The sequence below is a fragment of the Monodelphis domestica genome, chromosome 4 (assembly GCF_027887165.1).
Source record: "Monodelphis domestica isolate mMonDom1 chromosome 4, mMonDom1.pri, whole genome shotgun sequence".
Lineage (NCBI taxonomy): Eukaryota > Metazoa > Chordata > Mammalia > Didelphimorphia > Didelphidae > Monodelphis > Monodelphis domestica.
In genome coordinates this window covers 95,438,417-95,460,912 of record NC_077230.1, presented here as the reverse complement: position 1 = coordinate 95,460,912, position 22,496 = coordinate 95,438,417, and the positions used below count along the sequence as shown (strand labels likewise).

General features: G+C 44.0%; 1 protein-coding gene across 1 annotated transcript in view; it reads left to right on the top strand.

Annotated features, from left to right (window-relative positions):
- The first annotated feature begins 11,339 nt into the window (after nucleotides 1-11,339).
- Nucleotides 11,340-22,496, top strand: part of AMOTL2 (angiomotin like 2) — a 29,111-nt gene continuing 17,954 nt past the window's right edge. The window contains exons 1-2 of the mRNA XM_007493898.3: nucleotides 11,340-11,866; nucleotides 14,950-15,756. Coding sequence (XP_007493960.2) covers nucleotides 15,014-15,756 — 743 coding nt within the window. The 5' untranslated portion in view covers nucleotides 11,340-11,866; nucleotides 14,950-15,013. The remainder of the gene's footprint in view (nucleotides 11,867-14,949; nucleotides 15,757-22,496) is intronic.

The window sequence follows — 22,496 nt, the reverse complement described above, 5'->3', positions numbered from 1 at the left end:
CAATATTCCTTCTACCATCTCTCTCTGAGGAAGGTTGAATGAGCTCTACTCCAATTTCCTGCTTCTCCTCCTGGTAGGAATCAAAGCCTCCTTTAGAGAAGGGTTGGGGGGAGAAGAGGCCAGGGATGTATATCCTGCTTTCCTTTCAGTCCCACAAGGACAAGCCCTTGCCGTATGTGGGCCACCCACTACATGTGGGGGCCTTTAACTTTCCCTACAAAGATAAGATAAAGTCTTTAAAAATATTTAAACATGAACCAACCCCTCCCCCAAGAAATCCTGAAACAAGGAGCTCCTTTATGCACTTTCTATACAGAAATGTCATTTAACAGATCGAGAAATTGAGGATGAAAAATATTAACCTTATTCAGACAGCTCCAGTCAGAGCCAGGATTTGAAGCCACTTCTCGAGTCTGAATTCTTTTTTTCTACTCTCCTCTCTCCGTTATCTCTGCTTCTGCCCAGGGGTTCTCACAGTCATAATTGGGGTTCATCATACTAGTACCTCAAAATTGTACTTCGAGGCAATGAGCACTTCCCTCAGGCTTACATAAGCCAAGTCCTAAGTCCCTCCAGGACTTGGCCAGCACCTAAAACAAGCCTAAAATTCAACAGATCCTTAGTGGCTGCTGCCTGCCCTTAAGGAACTTTGAGCAATCTGGTGCTTTGTCCTAGTTCAGGCTCCGGAGGAATACATTAAAATGGGCCCCCAAGTCCTAGAACTGGTAGAGATGCCTCCCCTCCCCCTGCTTCCAGGCCCCAAAAAACATTCATGCAAAGATATAGTCACTGGTGTTTGCTGGAGCCAGCTCAAACTCAAGAGGGAAATCCAAGACCATGGCCAAATACCAAGTCAACACAACCCTAAAGGAAGGCCATTGTCATATGTGTTCTAGAGATAAAACAGTTAAAGGATCTTGATTATGTCATCCTTTGGTTGTTTTTTCAGTCATGATCCCGTTTAGGGTTTTCTTGGGAAGATATCGAAGGGGTTTGCCATTTCCTTCTCCAGCTCATTGGACAGACGAGGAAACTGAGGCACACAGGGTGAAGTGACTTGCCCAAGGTCACACAGCTGGGAAACATCTGAAGCCAAAATGGAATTTAGGAAGAGGAATCTTCCTGACTACGTGCCCAGCAGTCTACCCACTGGATTGACTGGAACTAACCTGTGGAAAGGCACTCGATTTAAAATGAGATTGCCCCTTGCTATCTGTGTACCCTCAGTCAAGTCACTACTATCTGGTTCTTGTGGTCTCCAATTGTCCTGAGCATCCCTCGTGTAGTGTAGAGAGATGAGGGCCCACTAGAGGGCACTCTTCCATCATGTTATCATTGCCCCAGCAAGGCAGGAGCAAGTTCAGGATTCAGGGTCAGACTGCTAGAGTTGAAGGTTAGAGCTGAATCAACATGAATTTAGCAGACAACCTTCCAAAGGAATCCTTTCATTTTTCAGGGAAGAGAGCTGGGACCCAGAAAGTGATTTTGCCAAGTTCCTTGGATAAAACTGACTTCCGTGGATCCGGGGAAGGACGTTTACTTTTTTTCTTTTTTAATGCAATCTGTCTGCATTTTACAGGCTATGCATAAAGAGCTTTCACGTGATTTTCTGCTGACAAAAAATCCTGGGAAGTAAGCACTGTTGCTCCTGTTTTAGAGATGAACCACACTAAGGCTCAAAGATATTTTGCTGACATTCAAATTTACCCAACAAGGAAGCAACAGGCTTAGGTTTGGTACCATGGAAAAAACATTAACTCTAGAATGAGAAGATCTAGATTCAAATCCTGCTTCTGAACCTTACCATCCGTGTGACTGACCAAATGACTTAACCATCTTGGGCCCCAGGCTCTTTTTCTGTAAAATGAGGGGACTGGACAAGATAGCTGTTTTTCTCTAGCTTTTCCTGACAATTCAATTCACCTGCTATTTACTGAACACCTACTAGGTACAGAGCACAGTGCTAGGCAACTTGGGAGAATTAAAGATAATAAGACAAGGTCCCTGTCCTTTAGGAGCTGATAGTCCAGCAAGGGAAAGCAAGACTTGAGTTCAAAAACCTGGAATACAAAGTAGAATGTTAAAGTATGCAACCATTAGGAAAGCCTTCTGGAAAGAGGGAACAGTCTTATTTGTAGAGTCTCTGGTATAGACCTCCTCCCCCCACATCTCCCTGCCCTAGCCACTCCCCCTTACCCTGTCAATGCAGAACTTTTAAAGGACTGATGGAAGAATATAGACAAGAATCACATAAGATTAAAAAGTATGAATAAGTCATAAAATTGTCTATTAGTGTTTTTGCTGTAGGGAATATACTGAATTTGTAATCAGAAGATCTGGTTTTAAATTTGGGCTCTTCTACTTATTGTATGATCTTGGGCAAGTTAATTTACTTGTCTGGGCCTCAGTTTCCTCATCTGAAAATGAAGGAGTTAGATTTTTTTTTTTAAACCCTTACCTTCCGTCTTGGAGTCAATACTTTGTATTGGCTCCAAGGCAGAAGAGTGGTAAGGGCTAGGCAATGGGGGTCAAGTGACTTGCCCAGGGTCACACAGCTGGAAAGTGTCTGAGGCTAGATTTGAATCTAGGACCTCCCATCTCTAGGCCTAGCTCTCAATCCACTGAGCTACCCAGCTGCCCCCAGGAGTTAGATTTAATGGCTTCTAAATCCCTTTCAGGGCTAGATTTATAATCCCATACCCATGATCCTACAATTTCTAGTCCAGAGCACAAAATCACCCCATACTTCCACACTCAACTATGAATTTACAAAACATGTTGCTTAATTTTGCAGAACTTCTTTTTCTTTCTTCCACTTAAAAAATCCTTTATTATAAGAGACGTGTATCTGGGAAGAGGAAGAGGAAGGACAGTGGAAAATATGAGTAATGCAAAACCAAAAAAAATATATTAAAGATGGTATTTTTAAAATTAATGCTGTGCTTTGAAGTCTGCAGAATTTTTAGGGCTGGCTAGAACCCATGTTGGTTCCTAGCCTAAAGTAGGTGGGTATATTTTCTGAGAAGATAAAGTACAGAGCTTTGAAATCAACAGGGATTTCCCCTAGGAGGAAAGATGTAAACCCCAAGCTGGTATTTGTATTGCCCAATGACACCTTGAAGAGAGATGCAAACCAGGAAGTCTTACAGTACAATCTGCATTAAGAAAATATTTCAGAAAATTGTCACCCACTTACCAACCAAAATGTTTGCAAACATCATCCCAAATTTCCAATAAGAAACATTTAGGCTGAGGGAATATAATAAATATTTACGCTATTCTTGGACCACAAATACTGTAGGTTAGAGAATCATCTTAGCCAGGCTGGACTCTCCTTTGGGCTCTGGAATGCTATGGAAGAGCAATGATCTGGCAGATCCAGCCAAGTTGGAAAGGTTCACAAAGCTGGATAGCCTTCACTATGTACTGCATATTTGTTGTCTCAAAGGAAATCTAGATAAGAATGGGAAGGTTCTTCACCAGAAGGCTGGCGGTTAGGCTAATGGGTTTATGGCCATAGTGACCAAGGAAGTGAACAAGAATACCAAATGGCCCTCAGCCATTAGCTGGGGAAACACCACGTTCTTACACCTTCCAAAGACAATCCATCAACTTGTACTTATTAAGCTCTTACGTATCAGGCACTGTGTTAGGTTCTGGGGATACAAAGTCCAAATCAAAGCAATATATAAGTAAATAACTTTATACAGAATATGTGCAGAATAAACACAAGGTAGTTTTGGAAGGAGTGATGACACTCAGAGCTGTGGAGGTAGAAGGTGAGGTTTGAAATTTGTCTTAAAAAGCAAGAGATCTGGAGCTCAGTGGATGGAGAGCCAGGCCCAGAGATGGGAGGGCCTGGGTTCATCTCTGACCTCAGACACTTCCTAGCTGTGTGACCCTGGGCAAGTCACTTAACCCCCATTACCTAGCCCTTACCACTCTTCTGTCTTGGAACTGGTAATTAGTATTGACTCTAAGAGAGAAGGTAAAGATTTTTTAAAAAGCAAAGAATTCTAAGAAGCCAAGGTGAAGAGGAAGCACATTCCAGGGAAAGGGAGATAGCCAGAAACTGAGTTGGAAAGGCTGTTCTGTTTAAGGTTGGTGTGGCTCAGCTCTACAGGCAGGAAGAGGAGTAATGCAATACGTTATACATAATTGATTAAACATGAATTTAGGGGTTGCCAGTAAACATTTTTGAGTATCTGCTAGGTAGGTAGGCAGGCACTGTGCTAATCTCTAGGGATACAAAGGAAGGTAAAAGTCCCTTCTCTCAAGGAACTCACAATCTAAGAAGGGAATCAACATGCATGTAATTATATATGAACGAATAAGCTATATACAGGAAAAATTGGGAATAATCAAGGTAGTAGAATTAAGGAGGGTCCGAAAAGGGTTCCTAGAGAAGGTAGCATTTTAGCTGGGACTTGAAGGAAGTCAGGAGGCAGAGATGAGGGGGGAATAGCATTACAGGCATGAGGGACAGCCAGTGAAAATGCCTAGAATCTGGAGGTGGAGTTTCCTGTTCCAGGAACTGTAATCATACTGGGGTGTCAGTGTAAGCAAGCTGGAAAGGGGGAGGACAAGTCACAAGTATGAAGTCTTTGTCAAATGGCCACAATCATTGACATGCTACCCCACTGAACTTCTAGTGTTACATTCACTACATAAATGAAGATGGAGCTAAAAGTCATTCATGGAGCACATGTGGGATGGGAAAAGGGCAGTTAGACAGTCCAAGTGATGTACTGCCACTTTTGTGATGGGAGAAGAACCACAGGAAAGCCTACAGGAAGGGGCTTCTTAACCTATTTTGTTATGTCCTAGACATGACCTGTAATGGATCCTTTGGGCAATCTGGAGAAACCTATTGCTTCCTTCTTAAGATAAGGACTTTAAATGTATAAGATAAAATACATAGGATTCAGTTAGGTGGCTCAAGGGCCTGAGAGCCAGCCCCAGAGTTGGGGAGGTCCTGGGTTCAAATATGACCTCAGACACTTCTTAGCTGTGTGGCCCTAGCAAATCACTTTGCCTAGTCCTTACTGGTCTTCTGCCAAGGAACCAATACACAATATTGATTCTAAGATGGAAGATAGGGGTTTAAAAATACATAGGATTAAAAAGGAAAATAAACATTTGGGGGGGGGTTAAAGAATAATTTCACAGACCCCCAGATTAAAAACTTCTGATCTAAGTAAAGAAGAAGAGAATAAGTAAGGGAAGGAAGCTTTGGAGAATAGCAATTTGAAGGCCTTTTAAGTAGGAATTTAACTTTCTGGTGAGGAATGGGGAGCCACTGGATGTGAGACTTTTAGCATGTGTTGAGACCCTGCCATGCTTGGCTGAAGATGCAACTAAAAGCCCTGTCTACGTGAGCTACTGAGGCAGAAAGTTGCAAAGGAAATAGAAAGGAACTGAGAGGAAACAAGCTTGATAAAACCCAGGGGGGTAGTAGGTGGACTTGCTTCCTGACTTCATTTAAGTGCTGCTCTTTGTCATCTTCACCCATCTTTTCTTCTTTGCAAAGAGCAAGTGGGATTAAGCTTCTTAACGCTCAGTATTTCAGGGCCTTGTGCACAAAGCCTGGAAGTACGGTGGAGAGATAGCCTTAACTCGGGAAAAAATCTCCTAAAGCGATGATAAATGCCAAAGGGCGCTTCCGGAGCCAGTGACCAAAGAGGGACGCCAAGTTACAGCTGAAAGGAATCTTAAAGGCCACCTTGTCCAAACCTCTTCATTTGAGCCTGGCATAAACCGAGAATCCGAGACTGAAAAGTGATGCGTTGCTCGGTAGCACCCAGGACCAGTAGCCAGGGGCCGGAATACATCCCTTCGGAGCTCTCCACTGGCTCCCTTCACCGCTTCCATTCTCCTCTTCTTTCATTTCCCCGCACGCCAGATTTACTTTCTAGGGCCCGAGACCCCACTCAGGGGAATTTGTCCTCAGCCTTTTGATTCAAATTCCCAGCCTTTGAATGCTAATTTCTGGGTACTAATTGCTAATGAGAAGCTAACCTGCCGCCAGGAAGTGGGGGGGAGGGGAGTTGGGGGAGGTTGGAAATGGGAATTTCACAAGTGTAGGAGGCCTCCTTTGATGTAGCCACCTAGCCCTTTGAAGTTTCCTCCTCCACAAAGAAGCACATTCCTGTCTTGCAGTTGTTAAACAAATCACGCTGGGATCGTAGCTCCTCGGGTGCTTTTCCCGCTTGGCTAAAGGGGGTGGCCGGACCAAAGGAGGGGATGGGAGCCGAGTGGTGTAAATAGAGCCTTTTCCCCTCTCTTTCCCCCGTCTTCTTCCCATTGTGCTATAGGGGGGAGAGGGCTGGGGAGGATCCCTGCGGGTGGGTCTAGTGTGTCCTTGGACGGAAGTCACTCAGTCTCTTATTTCTCAGTTCCTTATCTGTGACATCAGGCCAATAATACCCGATTTCTTCTAGGAGTAAACTTAGAGGTCATCCAACCACCTCGTTTTATTTTACTGAAGAGGAAATGGACGCAGATAGGAGAAAGTGACTTCTTGGAGATCCCTCAGGTTTCTGGGTTTTATTTCCCTCCGGTAAAAATATAAGCTTCTTGAGGGCAGGCAGCCTGGGCTGTTTCATTTTGTCTATGGGTTTTTAATATCTTCATCAGTCAGCGCAATCAATACCTGACAGTCAATAAGCATGTACAAATGTGTAAAAGCACTACTCTGGCCATTTTTTAAAAAGTCTTCTGTTCTAATGGGGAAAGGCCATTCAAATCATTGAGCATATAAAAGAGATGTGTGGTGTAAATGATAGCTAATCCCAGAGGTTTACAGCACTAGCAGTTCTGGGATGGATGAGGAAGGGGGGAGGATGCAAGGGAAAGGGAAGAAGGAGGTGCCAGTGACTAGCAGAAGGTGACAATTGATTTGAGTCTGGAAGAAAGGGAGGGAAGCCCGAGGTTGAGATGAGGAGGGAGACACATAATGGGTTCTTAATAATGGGTGAAGTCGAATTGAACTAGAATTCAAACCCACATCTTTGATTCCACACAATACTCTTCCCATTATCAAGGGGCATTTTCCTTACCCAGTTATAATGGAAAAGGTATTTATTAAGGTTGTTGTATTATAGAGCATACAAGAGTTGTTATGATTATTTCTACTCTTACTTATATTTAATTCATATCCTGGGAAAGGGCACTTCAGACTCTACACTCATGTGGGTAAACTGAGGCCCAGAGAAATGTTAGCTATAAAATAATCAAACTAAGCTGCTGCTAAGCCAGTTCTAGAACCCACGGTTTCTGACCCCCACGTACACACTGGAAACAAAAGGAGTCTGGCTCAGTAGTGAGTGACTTGGAGAACAGCTTATTCTATGAAGTGGATCTGTTAATAAATACATCTTTTCCAGGCAGGTTGTCCATAAGGCCAAGCCACTTTGCTGTTTCTTAATAATCATTACCTGCCAGGAAAAGCTCCACCAGCAAGAGCAGCAGATGGTCAGTGTGGGATGGAACAGACTGGCTTATTTGGTATTAAAAACAGTGCAGTCTTTCCCAGCTTTGATTAAAGAAGATTTATTCCCTAGACAGCTGGCTAGCACTATCCTCTCAAATTCCCACCCCCTCCTTTTCCTCCGTTTACCCTCAGGGCTTTGGGGCCAAAATTCTGTACTTCTGTGCAGATGGAGACCAGTGTGGTATCCTGAAAGCATTTCTCTCTTCTGGGAATCAAAAATGTTGATTATGAACATTGGCCCTTACTAAATGTTTGATCCTGGACACCTCATTTGATGTATCTGAACCTCAGTTTCCCCATCAATAAAACAACAATAAGAATACTTGCCCTAAATATCTCATTGGGTTGTGATGGAGATAATATTTTGCAGACCTTAGAATGTCCTTATATAGAAAATAATCAAGTTTATTTATTAATTTAATATTGATAATCACATTATTATGTGCCTACTAATCCATAATATTGAGTCACCTATAGAGTGGCAGGCCTCTATAAGTCAGGGAGATCAGAGTTCAAACCCAGGCTCAGACATTTACTACCTATATGACCCTAGGCAAGTCACTTCACCTCTTTGCCTCAGTTTCCTCATCTTTAAAATGAAGATAAGGAATGACACATGTAAAACCCAGTGGAATTGCTCCTTGGCTATAGGAAGGGGGTGGGAAGAGGGGAGGGAAAGAACGTGAATCATGTAACCATGGGAAAATATTCTAAATTAATTAATTAAACAAATAAACTTAAAATGAAGATAAGGGGGAGTTAGGTAGCAGAGTGTTTTGAGAGTCAGGTTCAGTGCCAGGAGGTCCTGGGTTCAAATTTGACCTCAGACACTTCCTAGCTGTGTGACTCTGGGCAAGTCTTAACCCCCATTGCTAAATCCGGTATTGATTCTAAGAAGGAAAGTAAGGGTTTAAAAAATAATAATAAGATAAAATGAAATGAAGGTAATAGTAGTACCTACCTCCCAGGGTTGTTGTAAGGATCAATTTTGAAAATAGTTATAAAGCACTTAGTATAGTGCCTGGCAAAGTGCCTGGTAAGTGGTATTTAAATGTTAGCTGTTATGATTATTATATAAACAAGATAGATTCAAATGTGATAGCTCCTTTAATTTCCCAACCCTCACAAAAAGGGCCCCAAGGAATTTGTTGTCATTTCTTAAATGGACAAGAATAGGAAAAAGTGAAATAGCAGAAAAATGTTGGATTAGGGGCAAAAGACTTGGGTTTAAATCATAGCTCTGCCACTTAAATGACAGTGTGACCTCAAACAAGTTACTTTACCCCCTTTAGACCTCAGTTTCCTCATCTGTAATGTGAGGAAGTCGAATGAACTAGAGGACCTCTGATTTTTCTCAGCCTTGAAATTCTCTGTGAGACCAGACTACCTTGTGACTGGCAGCATGGGACAGTGGGACAATATTTCTCTGGAATTTATTCAAAGATTGAAATATAGAACCTTTATTGTGTCTTGCAGGATAGTGGAATTTAGAGATGGAAGGGATATTTAAATGTAATTTAAGTAATTCCCCTCTTTTACAAATGAGGATAGAGAGTGAAATGACTTTTCCAAGATCACATGAGTTCCATTACAGAGATTGAACCCCAGTCTTCTGACTCTAAAACAGTAATGTTTCCACCTTTCATCAGTTTATCCCCTTAAAAATAAAAAAAAAATTAAAAGCTTTACAATTTTGGGGGTATCTGTTTTAATTCAAACTTCACCTACAAAGTATACATTTTGGTCTAGGTGAACATTTTGAACAGTCCCTCATATTTTAAGAACTTTTTGTAGTGTCTCACCAAATACTTTTGAATGGCAATACTATTATGTTATGTGTTATTTTTCCTCAGAAAATGATTCACTCTATCTTACACAGATGTATGGACTACATTTTACTGTTTCTAAGCAAAGTTATTAGCTAGGCAGTTGCCAAAGAACATATATACAGATAACTTGCCTTGCCAAGCATGAGCACAGAGCAAACCATACAATCACCTATAAACTACATTTGCACATGCAGGTATACACACACACACACATACACACACATGCACAAGTATATGTCTAGACATATCCATATGGGCAGATGGGTGGCACAGTAGATAGAACAACAGACCTGGAGTCAAGATGACTCAAATTCCTGAGTTCAAATTTGACTTAGATACTTATTAGCTGTATGACCTTGGACAACTCACTAAATTCCATTTGCCTCAGTTTCCTCATCTATAAAAATGAGCTGGAAAAGGTAATGGTAAACTGCTCAGTGTCTTTACCAAGAAACCTCTAAATAGGGTCGCAGAGAATTAGCCACAACTGAAAAGTCTATATTGAAAAATATCAATCAATCAAACAATCTATCTACCTGTCTGTCTGTCTGTCTGTCTATCTATCCATCCAAGGATTCATCTATTTTTCTATCACCAGTTAAGGTTCCCTGTGAATCAACAACCAGCAGACTTTAGGGTAATCTACTTTATCTGATTAAATCATTTGCTCTATTGACCTATTTTATCTCTGTATGTCTCTCCAGGTCCAAACTTCCCAGTTTGGGGGTTTATATTAGAGCACCACAAAGCTCAGAGAGTCAGAGACTGGACTGTAAATCCTCCTTTGTGTTTCTTATGCTGGAATCTGGCTGTTCAAACTGGGAGTGGTAGAAAACCAACCCAAAGACTACCTGAGCTCAGTTTTTTCCTGATAACATAGATGCATCAAGGTCCTGAAAGACTTTCCCAAAGAATTCCAAAATGGCAGCCTCTGGGTTTTCTTACTCCCAGGCCCATCAATCATACCCAAGCTGGAAGATGAACTCCTTTTGCTGCCATCACACTGTGATTTTTTCCCCTCTGCTTGTTAGGTAACCATGTGAACTTACAGTACAATAGGGAAGAAAAATGCTGAACATGCATATGTGTGTACAGACACAGGTGCAAACACGTATTGCATTTATTATTCAGCACAAGGTTACAGGAAGGCAGACCCAATGCCTTGTTCAGCTGGGGCTGGGGGGGGGGGGGGTTGGAGGGGGGAAGAAGAGGTCCAGAAACACACCTACACTCTGGAGATGTGGAGACAGGGAATCTGAAGGCCCTTTTCTCTTGAGTTTGCTAATTTGGGGGGAGTGGAAGGTCATTCATTTTTTATTTTTGGTCCAGTAAGAATAATTTAGGAAGTGATACACTGAGTGGAAGCCCAGAGAGAGGAAGAAAATTTCTGCCAGGTGCTCTCAAGTTTTATTTTCCTAGAGCTGGGCTGACTAGATATTTGTATGTGCCAAGGGTTAGGATTGGAAATTGGGGGGGGGGGTGTCCCTTTCGTCTTACCCTCCACTGAGGGCTTTCCTATAAATATCACATTTGACTTATCACAAATTAAGGACTTACAGAAAATGGGAATGAATGGCATTTTTACCTTTATAAATAGGTAGATCGATGATATATGAAATTGTGAAAAAAATCCGCATTTAAAGTATCCTGTCTTTTGCTCTCTACATCCCTTATTGAGATCTAGAGGGTATGGCTCACTTGCCTACTTCTAGATAAATTTATGAGTCCTCCCTTCATTTTGACCAAATGGTCTTTCCTTCTCATTTATGATAAGATATAGTTTTTAAAAATTTAAACCTGAGATTAAGAACTCCTTATTTAGAGGAGTTCTTACACTAATTGGAAACTCAAATTTTAGATACTGAGATGTTAGGGTTCAACAAAAATAGCCATTGAAGATTTTCTCTGGCAGAAGTATTCATTTGGGAATGAATGAGTTAATAGGAGCTAGACGCCTGAGCCATGCAGAAAGGAGAAATCAGAAGAAAAGAAGAAAAATTGGGGGAAGAATCTCTTCTTGGGCTATGGAGCCATGTGGTGAAGGGGGCGGGGGGAGCCCAGTTAGTCGCCCCTGCAGTGCGCAGCCTCTCACTGCTGCCGCTGGAAGGGCCGAGCGCAAAGAGGTTATTTGTGGTTAGCTTTGATCCCAAGGGGGAACCTGAAACTCTCACATTCCTGGCATAGCAGCCGCCTCTTGCACAGTCCATCCAACCTCTGTGGCTCGCGGTACAGCTGGAGCAGCGCAGTCTCTCTTCCAGCAGTCACAGAGGCAGGATCTCTGTGCCGGAGAGCTCTGAGCTGCGTGCGGACTTTTCCTACTTGCGCTCCTGTGATTTTTCTAGTTCTTCTAAAAACATTCTTATTAAAGTTTTGTTTTGGCACTTCGGCTGTGGGGGTAGGAAGGGGACGCCGCCGATAAGCCAGGATACGCACGCATTCTGCATTTTCTCCTTCCCAAAGAGCTCTCTGTACGGCTAGCTCCCCGGCGACTTCTGTGTGGCTGGGTCAGAAGTTCCAAGGACTGAGGCTCTCAGGCTATGGGTTGGTAAGTTTCACCAGGGAAATGAACGCGTTCCATTTGGAAGCTCGGAGCTCTTAGCTCTTAAAGCACAGCCGGGTGAGAGAGGGAGCGAGCACCCCGGCAATGCAGAGAGATCCTAGGGGAGCTGAGAGCTGAGAAAAGGCTCCATTCTGTCGGTTCTCCCTAGCGATCTCAGTGCTTCGGCAAGACTGGCTTTCTCTGTTGAGGTATTCTTTGGTGGCTTTTTTTCCGGGCTAGATTGGGGGAATCTTCCCGCAGGCTGGATCCTTCCAGCCTGGAGATCTTTGGGGGTTGGGGGGAGCGCTTAGCTCTTGACCCTGGCTCTCGCTGTGCCCTTGAAGCCTGCGAATTTCCACGTCTTCTGGTATTTGGAAACGGGAGGAGAGGGAAGGGGACAGAGAGGGCTGGAATTGATTTAAAAAAAGGGGGCAATCAAGAATTATTTGCTTTAGTTGTGAGTTACAGGTGCTTTTGCCCCCCAACTAGTTAAAGAAATCCTCTTTGTCTTGTTTGGAAAAATGCTTTCCGGAGCCATAAGCCTGGCTCTCACTTAGAAAGAATGTTAATTGCAATCCAAACCCTGATGATGTCAGGGCAGAAATATTTGGAAAACAAAGAGGGACCAGAGGAGCAAAGGAAATATAAATACTTTTCAGATGGCAATCGCACACTTTAGAGGTGAATTAATGCTAGATTGGTTCTAAAACTAAGGAATTTGGGGGGGATTGACTCAGAAGTTCTTTGTATGGGGGATCCGGTTACAATTTTGGAACTCTTGCAGTTGTTAGAAAGCCTGATTCAACTAAGTCACCTAGGAATCTCAGTATTCTGGAGAGAATTTTTCCGGCCGTTCCCTATCCTGATTCCCTCCTTATTTAGTGGAACACTGTGTTACTAGAAGCCAGAAAATACATACTTTTGAAGAAAAGAAAGGTTTATTTTTACGATAATTTTTTAGCTCCAGGAGCCTCCTTAACTTAAAAAAAGGACCTCGAGTTTGTATGGTCTTGTGATTTAGTAACTTGATTATTTGAGATGAGTGTTTTTTCGTCAGATCCAGCATTACACATAAATCATTAGCTAGCCCTCCAGATGGGACAATTTGCATAGTTCACCTTGGTAGCTCAATTGATGAGGTGGGTTCTGGATTATCCTAAAATTCTCTCCTGCTCTCTTCATTAGTGAACCCATTCTTTATTAGACTGATGCTTTAGGAAACGTTCTCATAATTACCAAACCTAAGGGTAGTTTGACTCCTAAGGGTTTCTCTTGGTTCTGGTAAACTGTGGATTTCAGATTCTCTCCATTCGTGATTTAGGAATGAGAAACTGGTATGATGAAGAGACTGGAAGGAAAGGTATACTACTTATGAAAATTTTCTCCTAAGTCAAAGATCCTTCCAGTGTAATAATTGACTGGTAGAGTTTGGCATGGAATGAGCCTAAGGAGAGGGAGGGTGATAGCCTCCACCAGCAGCTGGGTAACACAGTGGATACAGCATAGTTTAGAGTCAGGAAAATCTGAATTCAAATCCTGTCTCTGACATTTACTAATTTACTAGCTATGTGACCCTGGGCAAGTCATTCAACCTCTCTCTGCCTCAGTATCTTCATCTGTAAATGGGGATCCTAATAGCATCTCCTGAGATTTTTGTGAAGATGAGAAAATATTTCTCATGGGCTTTGCAAGCCTTCAAGCTCTATGTAAATCATTATTAAATTATTTTCATGATCAAACCAAACTGGTAATTTCAAGACATGGCATGGGCTTAGAGATTGGTGTGGGTATTCAGGAATACTACAAATTCATCCAGTTGTGAGATGGTCATTTCATCGTGACTTGGGCAATGTGCTTTCCATTTGGAATCACTATCATGGACACTTTAAAAAATGAGTTTAGGGGGCAGCTGGGTAGCTCAGTGGATTGAGAGCCAGTAGAGATGGGAGGTCCTAGGTTCAAATCTGGCCTCAGACAGTTCCCAGCTGTGTGACCCTGGGCAAGTCACTTGACCCCCATTGCCTAGCCTTTACCACTATTCTGCCTTGGAGCCAATACACTGTATCGATTCCAAGACGGAAGGTAAGGGTTTTTATTTTTTTTAAAGAGTTTCATGTTCAGATTGATGTGGTTTTTGATGGCCAAAGCGCTGGGGAATGTTGTGAGGATGATGTTGCTTTAGGAGTTAGTAGCTTTCTAGCTGTCACATTTGCTAACTTGGAAAGTTTCCCTAGAACACCTTCTAGTTGTGATTAGGCCATTGAGTCCCCACTAGACTCGGTTCTCTGCTCTGTTGAAACCTTGGCATTCCTTCACCTATAGGGTTGCCACTCTAGGGAATGTGCTGTTACTGTTAATTATGACAACTGCTAGTAAGAATTAATGTTGACTACCCATCAGCCCAGCGAGGATGAGAGCCAGTTAGACTGTCCAAATAGTGTGGAAAAATTATCCCAGGAAATTAGCTCTTTGTCATCTTGGACTCCCTCACGCAGGGAGTTGCTGTAAGTTGGGCCAGGTGAAAGGGTGTATGGTTTGCAGCTTACAGGAACCATGTGACTTGGCTAGTGCTTGTTGGCAGAACATTCTTGCTCCGGAGGCTTGTTAAAGCCTCAGTTCACAATACCATAATTCATATCCAGTCCTTTCCTCCCCCGTTATCTGCCACTGCATATTCATTTCCTCCTTCCTTGTTTCTGATATTCACTGTCTCCGAATGATCCTCAAGGTCATCCCATGACATCGATCCAGACGGGGAAAGGTTTCTAGCTTGTGCCAGTTCTCTTTGGGGGCACCACTGCCTGGGCAGACCTCCCTACCCCACTCAGAGGGGTGTGAATGGGTCCCCTTCATCAGGGAGTAGTAATGGGCATTTTCTATCACAGTCGCTTAACTCCCTGAACTGCAGAGGTGGCAGGTCCTACAGGACAGTCCTGGGCTTTTAGCTGGGGGCCAGGGCCAAAGAACCCCCTTTTCTGGCCAGACTAGAAGGATGGGGTTCCCCGAAAATGAAAGCCCATTCACGAGTGTCTTATGGAAAGTGCTCGCCATTGTCCCCACCCTTCATGACTCTCTGCTCCTCTTTGCAGGTGCTGTTAACTGTCCAGGTGATCCCTCCGTGAGAGCTTGGGCTGTTTGCAGAAGAGCAGAAGCATGAGAACTGTGGAAGATTCTTCCGGGACAGTCCTGCACCGGCTCATCCAGGAGCAGCTGCGCTATGGCAACCTGACCGAGAACCGAACCCTGCTGGCCATCCAACAGCAGGCTCTTCGAGGAGGAGGCGGGGGCAACGGGAACAGCCCGCGCTCCTCCCTGGAGAGCCTGACCCAAGAAGAGAGTCAGATGGTGCAGCAGTCCACCCGGCAGGAGCCCCAGGGCCAGGAGCACCACGGCGACCATGCCTACTTGGAGAATGCCCTCTACCGCTTCTACCAGCCGCAGAGCAAGGGCGAAGAGCTGCCCACTTACGAAGAAGCCAAAGTCCACTCTCAGTATTATGCCTCGCAGAGGGGACAGCAGGCAGGCCTGCCTTGCCCAGGGGCCCCCGTGGACAAGGAACCCCGCCGGGGCACCGGAGCAAGCAGCAAGCGGCAGGATGATTCTCTGAAGGAGCTGAAGCACGGGCACGTGAGGTCGCTGAGCGAGCGCCTCCTCCAGCTATCCCTGGAGAGGAATGGTGCCAAGGCATACAACCACATGAGCTCCTCCCACAGCTTTCCTCAGCTTTCTCGTCATTACCAGCTGTCCACTCCTAGGGGGCATCATACTGAGGGCCTGGAGCCCCGGGGTCCCCCCCCAGAGTACCCCTATATCATCCCCCCGCAGGAGCCCTTTCCAGGCGGTGACCCCAGGCACTATTCCAGGGGCAACCCTGATTTCCAGCATCCTGAAGTCAGGTAATTCACAGCAGCTCACCTATCTTGATTCTGGGAATGATGGGGTGTGGGGGGGTGTCTTTCTTTCTCTCCCTCTATCCCCATGTTTTAGTTTTCTCAGCTTTTCTTAAGGTCACAGGCTAGAGCTGGAAGGGACCTTAAGAGTCTCTAGACCAACCCCATTGACTTTACAGATGAAAGCACTCATCAAGTGACTTGCTCAAGGTCATATAGGTATTATGGGTCCGAGGCAGGATTTGAACATGTGTCCTTTGACTCCAGAGCCCTCTAACTCCCATTCAGAGAAGCAGTAGTAACAGTGACTGCCATTTATATGTTCTCTTTATACATACGCATCTTCGTAACGACCTACATGGCATCTCATCATCATCATCATTATTAATAATAATGATGTTTTGTATTGGCTTGTTCAGATCACCCAGAGAGGAGGTAACCAAGCCAAATCTCAAACCTAGGACTCCAAAGCTAATGCTTCAAGAAAATCACATTATAAGTAGGAAGGACAGAATTAGTTTAGATATTAGGAAAAAGCTTCTAGCAAGCTTTTAGGGGCTATTGCCTGTGTGGGATGTGTTTCATTTGATAAAACTGATACCTTTTCTTTTTTGACTACATTTCTTGCTGAATATCACCTCTGATAACTGAGATTGGGGTGCGGGGGGTCACCAAAATCAACTACTCCCCAGACACCTAGTTGAAATCAAGAAATTTGATGTTCTTGAGTCTTGAGTCTTAATTTTAAGCAAAGATAATAATAATAATAGCATTTATATTGCACTTATTATGTGCCAGACACTGGGAAGTAGGTGCTATTATCATTTTACTATTGGGGAAACTGAGGCAGAGACTAAGTGACTTTCCCACATTCACCCAGCCAGTGTCTTAAGATCTCCTTGACTCTAGGCTTAGTCCTCTTGTCTCCTGCACCACCTGGCTGCCTTTAGATGAGTCTATGCACAGTCAGCTTGAGTTGGGAGTGCTCCTGTCTGGAGTCACAGTTTCTTTAGGATTGGGGCCTTTCCCTTTCTGCTTTGGCTGCTTCCTTCTTTATTAAGGAAGCAGTGAGAGCCTTTGGGGGTGGGGGTGGGGGATGGGACCAGTGTGTGTCATCTCCATTTCATGCTTGCCTTCTTTGAGGTTGCATTTCATTTTTATTTGAAATATGTGACTTTGTCAATGTCTTTGCAGGCCCTTTCTGCCTATTGTGGAAGGGAGAGCCCTCGTTTTAATGAACTAAAGATAATGATAAAAATAGACTTACAGAATATAAGAGATAATAGTTAGGGGTTTGCAGTGTTGGGGAGCCACTTGTATCATCAGGAACAGGGATCTGTACTCAAGAAATGGGAAAGGTGAAGACCGGAGAGCTTTCGCCTTCTCCTAGCCAGCCCTCTAAGTTGGGCTTTGTGGACTCTTAATTCCAAATCATTGGCACGTTTTCCCAGAAGGGCTGGTAGCCCAGAGCATCTATGTAGTCATCGGAGCAGAGGAGAACCTTAGAGCTCATCCAGCCCGGGCTTCTTAACCTTTTTGGGGTCTTGGACCCCTTTGGCAGTCAGGTGAAACCTGCAAACCTCTTCCCATAATAATGTTTTTGAATGTGTCAAATAAAATACCCAGAATTCCAAAAAGGAAACCAAGTATATTGACATAGTCATCAGATTTAAAAACAAAAACAATTCAGTTCATTGACCTCGGCTTAAGAACCTATGACTAGTCATTCTCTCGTTTGATACTTAAGGAGAGACTGAGGACCCAAGAGTGACTTCACTAGGGGCACCAGCCAATAAGCATTGGATCTAGGACTAACCCCGAATCTCCCGATTCCTAGGCTGCTTTCTTAAATGATGCATTTTTTTCCCTGTTATTATGCTATTCTTAACTCATTCCTGCCATTTTGCATGGCATTAGGAAGACAGGTGTAGCAGGGGTAAGTCAGCCTGGTTTTAATTTGGAGACTACAGGACAAAGTCTAAATAAGTCAAGGAGGAGGGATTTTTTGATGATGAGAATTTTTGGCCAAGTCCCCTTGGGTTTAAAGCCAGGTGCCTTAGGTCAGAACAGAGGACAGGCCAACGTGCTGAAATAATGGATCGGTCTCATATTTATGTATGTGGGACTGTTTTCTACTTATGGGGCATGGAGCAACCTAAAGAAATTGGTATTTCCAGATGGACTCCAAAGGCAAAATCATCTTCTTTCAGATTAGCCATTGCAGAATGAAGGAAAAGAGAGAGGGTGTTGAGAGTGGGAGAGTAAACCAGTTAGGCTACTAACGGATATGGAAAAAAGAGCAACTGAGGAAAAAAAGATGTTTCCCCACATACACATTTACCTGTCCAGTGACTCCCAGCCTTCTCAGTCCCTGAGGTGTCCCTGGTTGTCATCTTTCCATCTCTAGACCTCCAAGATGGTTGGCTTTCCCTTCAGAGAAAATCCATCTGGAATCCCTACTCTGGGTGACTCCAACTCACATTATAGCCAACTAAAAATAAGGTTTTTTCCATTTGCTTTGTTTCTAACTTCCGTCTTTCTGATTCTGCTCTTGAGAGAAAATAAAGACTTTGGAATGTACTTGGTCCCAAGAAGCTCTTTGAACACAGAGATGTATTTATTTTGTTTCTCCTCAGCACTTAGCATCATGCTAAGGGTGGACTTGTCCAATGAATTGTTGTTGTGTTGAAAGTGAAATGGAAGGGCAGGTTGCTCCATGGATAGAGTGCCAGACCTGGAGTCGGGTCCTGGGTTCAAATGTGACCTCGGGTCCTAGCTGAGTGACTCTGGGCAAATCACTTCACCCCATTTTGTCTTAGAGTTGTTATTGGGATTGAAAGTTGGGGTTAAAAAACAAAACAAAAACAGAAAAGAAAGTGATATGGAGGCTAGGAGCCCAGATCACAAAGAGTATCTGGCCAATCCACCTAAACCACCCTTTTGAATTTGGCATCTTTAGTTCCTTTCCTCCCCTTTCACTAAATCTGATCATAAATGACAATTAATATTCACATTATCTAAGTGGTTCATGTCTATTATCTCATTTGAGTCTCAGGACAGCCTTTTGAGGTAAGTGATGCTCAACAGTCACTCTTTGTAAGCAGGGAAATGGCCAGCACAAAGATGGGGGGAGAAAAGGAGGCCATACTGGCCTTGAAAACCCCCTGACCTGAGCAGGATGTTCCAAAGGGGGCCCTTAGTGATAGATAATCGCATCCAAACTTTTATTTGATGGAGGAGGAAAGAGACCCAGAAAGCTCAGGGTAGACTTGTGCAGGCTTCCCCAGATCTTGAGACTGTTGCACTGGCAGGGACTGGCTTTTGCTTCTGTTTGCATTCTCAGTGCTTAGCAGAATTCCTGGAATACAGTAGGTGTTTAATAAATGTTCTGTTATTGATTGATTACTTTCTGACTTCTTCTCCAAGGGAAAGTGTTACATCCTCCTCTCAAGCAGGGGACAGTAAGGAGGGCTTTGCTTTGGAGTTAGGGAACCCCTGGGTTTCCCTGGCACCTCTAGAGTGCCCTTTCAACATCTATCACCTCAGTTTTCCCTTCTATAGACTGAGGGTGCTGCACTAGATACCCTCTGAGGTTTCATTCAGTTCTAGATTTGTGATTCTAGGAATCTGCTTTCCAGGCTTCATTCCAGGGCCAGCCAGGGCCCAGGGTCAAGGGAGAAGGAATTTTTTTTTTTTTTGCCATTTCAGCAGAGATATTTCCTCAGGATAGGAACCCCTTGCTGAGTACAACAGTCTGTGTTACTTATTATAGGATCCCATTGTTCTGTTCCAGCAACCTTGGCCTCGGCTGTTCTTAGACTCAAAGATTTTAGAGTTGGAAAAGCCACGTAGTCCAGTTTTCTCATTTTACAGATGGGGAAACAGAGGTAAATGACTTGTCTAAGGTCACACTAGTAGTGTCAGAACTAGTATTTAAACATAGGTTTGAGTGACTTGAAAATCCGAGTTGGAAAAGCCACGTAGTCCAGTTTTCTCATTTTACAGATGGGGAAACAGAGGTTAAATGACTTGTCTAAGGTCACACTAGTAGTGTCAGAACTAGTATTTAAACATAGGTTTGAGTGACTTGAAAATCCGAGTTGGAAAAGCCTCGTAGTCCAGTTTTCTCATTTTACAAATGGGGAAACAGGTTAAATGACTTGTCTAAGGTCACACTAGTAGTGTCAGAACTAGTATTTAAACATAGGTTTGAGTGACTTGAAAATCAGGTTTTGAGAGGCATTCAGGTAAGCACAATGGATAGAGTTCCAGACCTGAAATCAGGAGAAACATGGGTTCAAATCTGGCCTCAGATACTTCCTATCGATGTGTCTCTGGGCAACTCATTTAACCCCAGTTGCTTTGCCCTTCCTGCTTTTCTGTCTTAGAATTGATTCTAAGCTAGAAGGTAAGGACTTAAAAACCATAATAAAGGTTTGTACCTGTTCTGAAAAGTTTTTTCCAGAAATGATCTGCCCCCCCCCCCAGAGGCATTAACCCCCTCCCTATTTTCCTGTCCTTCAATCACTCTGATCCCACCTCCTTCCTGCTCCTTTTATCACCCAGATAGACAGAAGGCACATTTTTCTCCCTAGTAAAGTCGGGGAATTGGAAGAGGTGGCTTTCCGAGGTCCCTTCCAGACCCAGACACTGAGGTCTCCCATCCCAGGGATTTCCCTGAATACTCAACAAAGAGTTAAATAGGAAGGTGGGCCAGGCTCACTTTAGTTCTCCCAGGTTTCCATTCTGCTTGCTTGCTGCGCGTCTAAATTGTACAGGTTCTTGGTTTCTTAGGATAAATGACTTCACATCGATGGAATGAAATGGGGAAGAAAACCCAGTTAGCCCTCTTGCTGGTCCCTTCTCATCCCTCCCACTCGTCTCCTCCCCCTCCCCCCAAGTGCCCACATTATCTCTGGCTTCTCAGGGAACTGTCTGGGAAGGATATTGGAAACTGAAGTCGTGGTTTCTCCTTTTGGACTAGCCTTATTGAACTCTGACAGGAAAAGATAATATCCGAGAAAGGAAGTGGACTGTTTTCTGGAGAACAAAAAGTAGGGGAAGGGGGAGGAGAAGAAAAGAGAAGGGAAGGGAGGTAGGGGCAAAAGGGAGACTTCTTTATTCTTTCTTGGAGCCAGGTCATCCCAGAGGAATGCGGGCTATGTTTAACTAATCGTCTTAGAGCCAGACCAGGGCCAAATGGAGGTGTGAGTCTCTAAGGAAGTGTCTGTTAGCCAAGTTCCCGGGGAGGAGCCATGTTGAATTCATTGGGGTGTGCCCATCCATTTAACAGGAAAGGGAGAATTTTTTGACTGCAATTAGTTCTATTGACTTTTGGTCCCACATTCCAGCCCTTCTTCACTATCCCAGGTGTGAGCATAATAATCATTGGCTCATAGGCTCCAGGAACATGGATTGTCTTTCTTTTCCTGGATTTTCTTAGTCTTTTTTTTTAACCCTTACTTTCCATCTTGGCAGAAGAGTGGTAAGGGCGAGGCAATGGGGGTGAAGAGACTTGCCCAGGGTCACACAGCTGGGAAGTGTCTGAGCCCAGATTTGAACCTACGACCTCCCGTCTCTAGGCCTGACTCTATCCATTGAGCTACCCAGCTGTCCCCTTTTCTTAGATTTTAATAGCTATCTGGGGGAAGGGAAAAGGTAGCATGGATAAAATTTCCCGCAGGCAGATGTCTTAGACTAAGGATTTGGAGAATAACAGAAATAGGCAGTGGAGTTCAATGAAAAAAGCTTTGACTGCAGAGAGAAGATCTAGGTTCAAATCCTGGGCTATTCATTTAGCATCCTTTGCCTCAGTTGCTCCATCTGTAAAGTGATGTTGGTCTGTGACAGTCCCTTACAGCTCTGAGGCTTGGAAATTGTTTGAGGTTAGACCTTGGTAAGGGCAGTGAAGCTAGAAGCCAAACAGCATCGTTGAAAACTAATCATCTGATTGTTTGGCCTTCGATTCAGTCTCTTCTCTCTGCCCTTCCGGAGCATGTGTTCTAGGAGGATGGCCTCCGCAGGGTCTGGAAAGACCCCTCTGGTAGGGATGATGCTGGACTGCCCGTCCTCTTATCCTTTACTCTCGGGCCATTCTGTCTCCCTGAGCGTTCCGTGTCCTTAGTGACATTCTCCTAGCTTTGTGAAATGCGGTCTGCTTTTCAAAGCCTTTTCTTTTTTTACATAAACCCAAGAGCTGCCCCCTGAAGTGACCTGAAGATGGCAAACAAAAGAGCAGGGTGGCACAGTGCTGCCAAGTAACAACATAGAGATGTGGCTCCTTGAACAAGAAGAGGATTAGAGCATATGTGCCATTGCCTGCCAGCTCACTGCTAAACCCAGGCACAGTAGCATGGCAGAGAGTGCCAAGCTCCCCAAAGAAGCATTCATGTGTGTGTTATTCTTTAAAACTTAAGAATATCAGGGGCAGCTGGGTGGCTCAGTGGATGGAGAGCCAGGCCTAGAGGCGGGAGGTCCTGGGTTCAAATTTGGCTTCAGACACTTCCCAGCTGTGTGACCCTGGGCAAGTCACTTGACCCGCATTGCCCAGCCCTTACCACTCTTCTGCCTTGGAGCCAATACATGATCCTAAGATGGAAGGTAAGGGTTTAAAACAACAACAACTTAAGAATATCTATTCCCCCACCCCCAATCAACTCCATTTGGAACAGTAGTGCAAATAGCCCTGCTTTGTAGACAAGCAAGCTTTAGAGAAGGGAAATGACTTTCCTAAGATCACACAACCA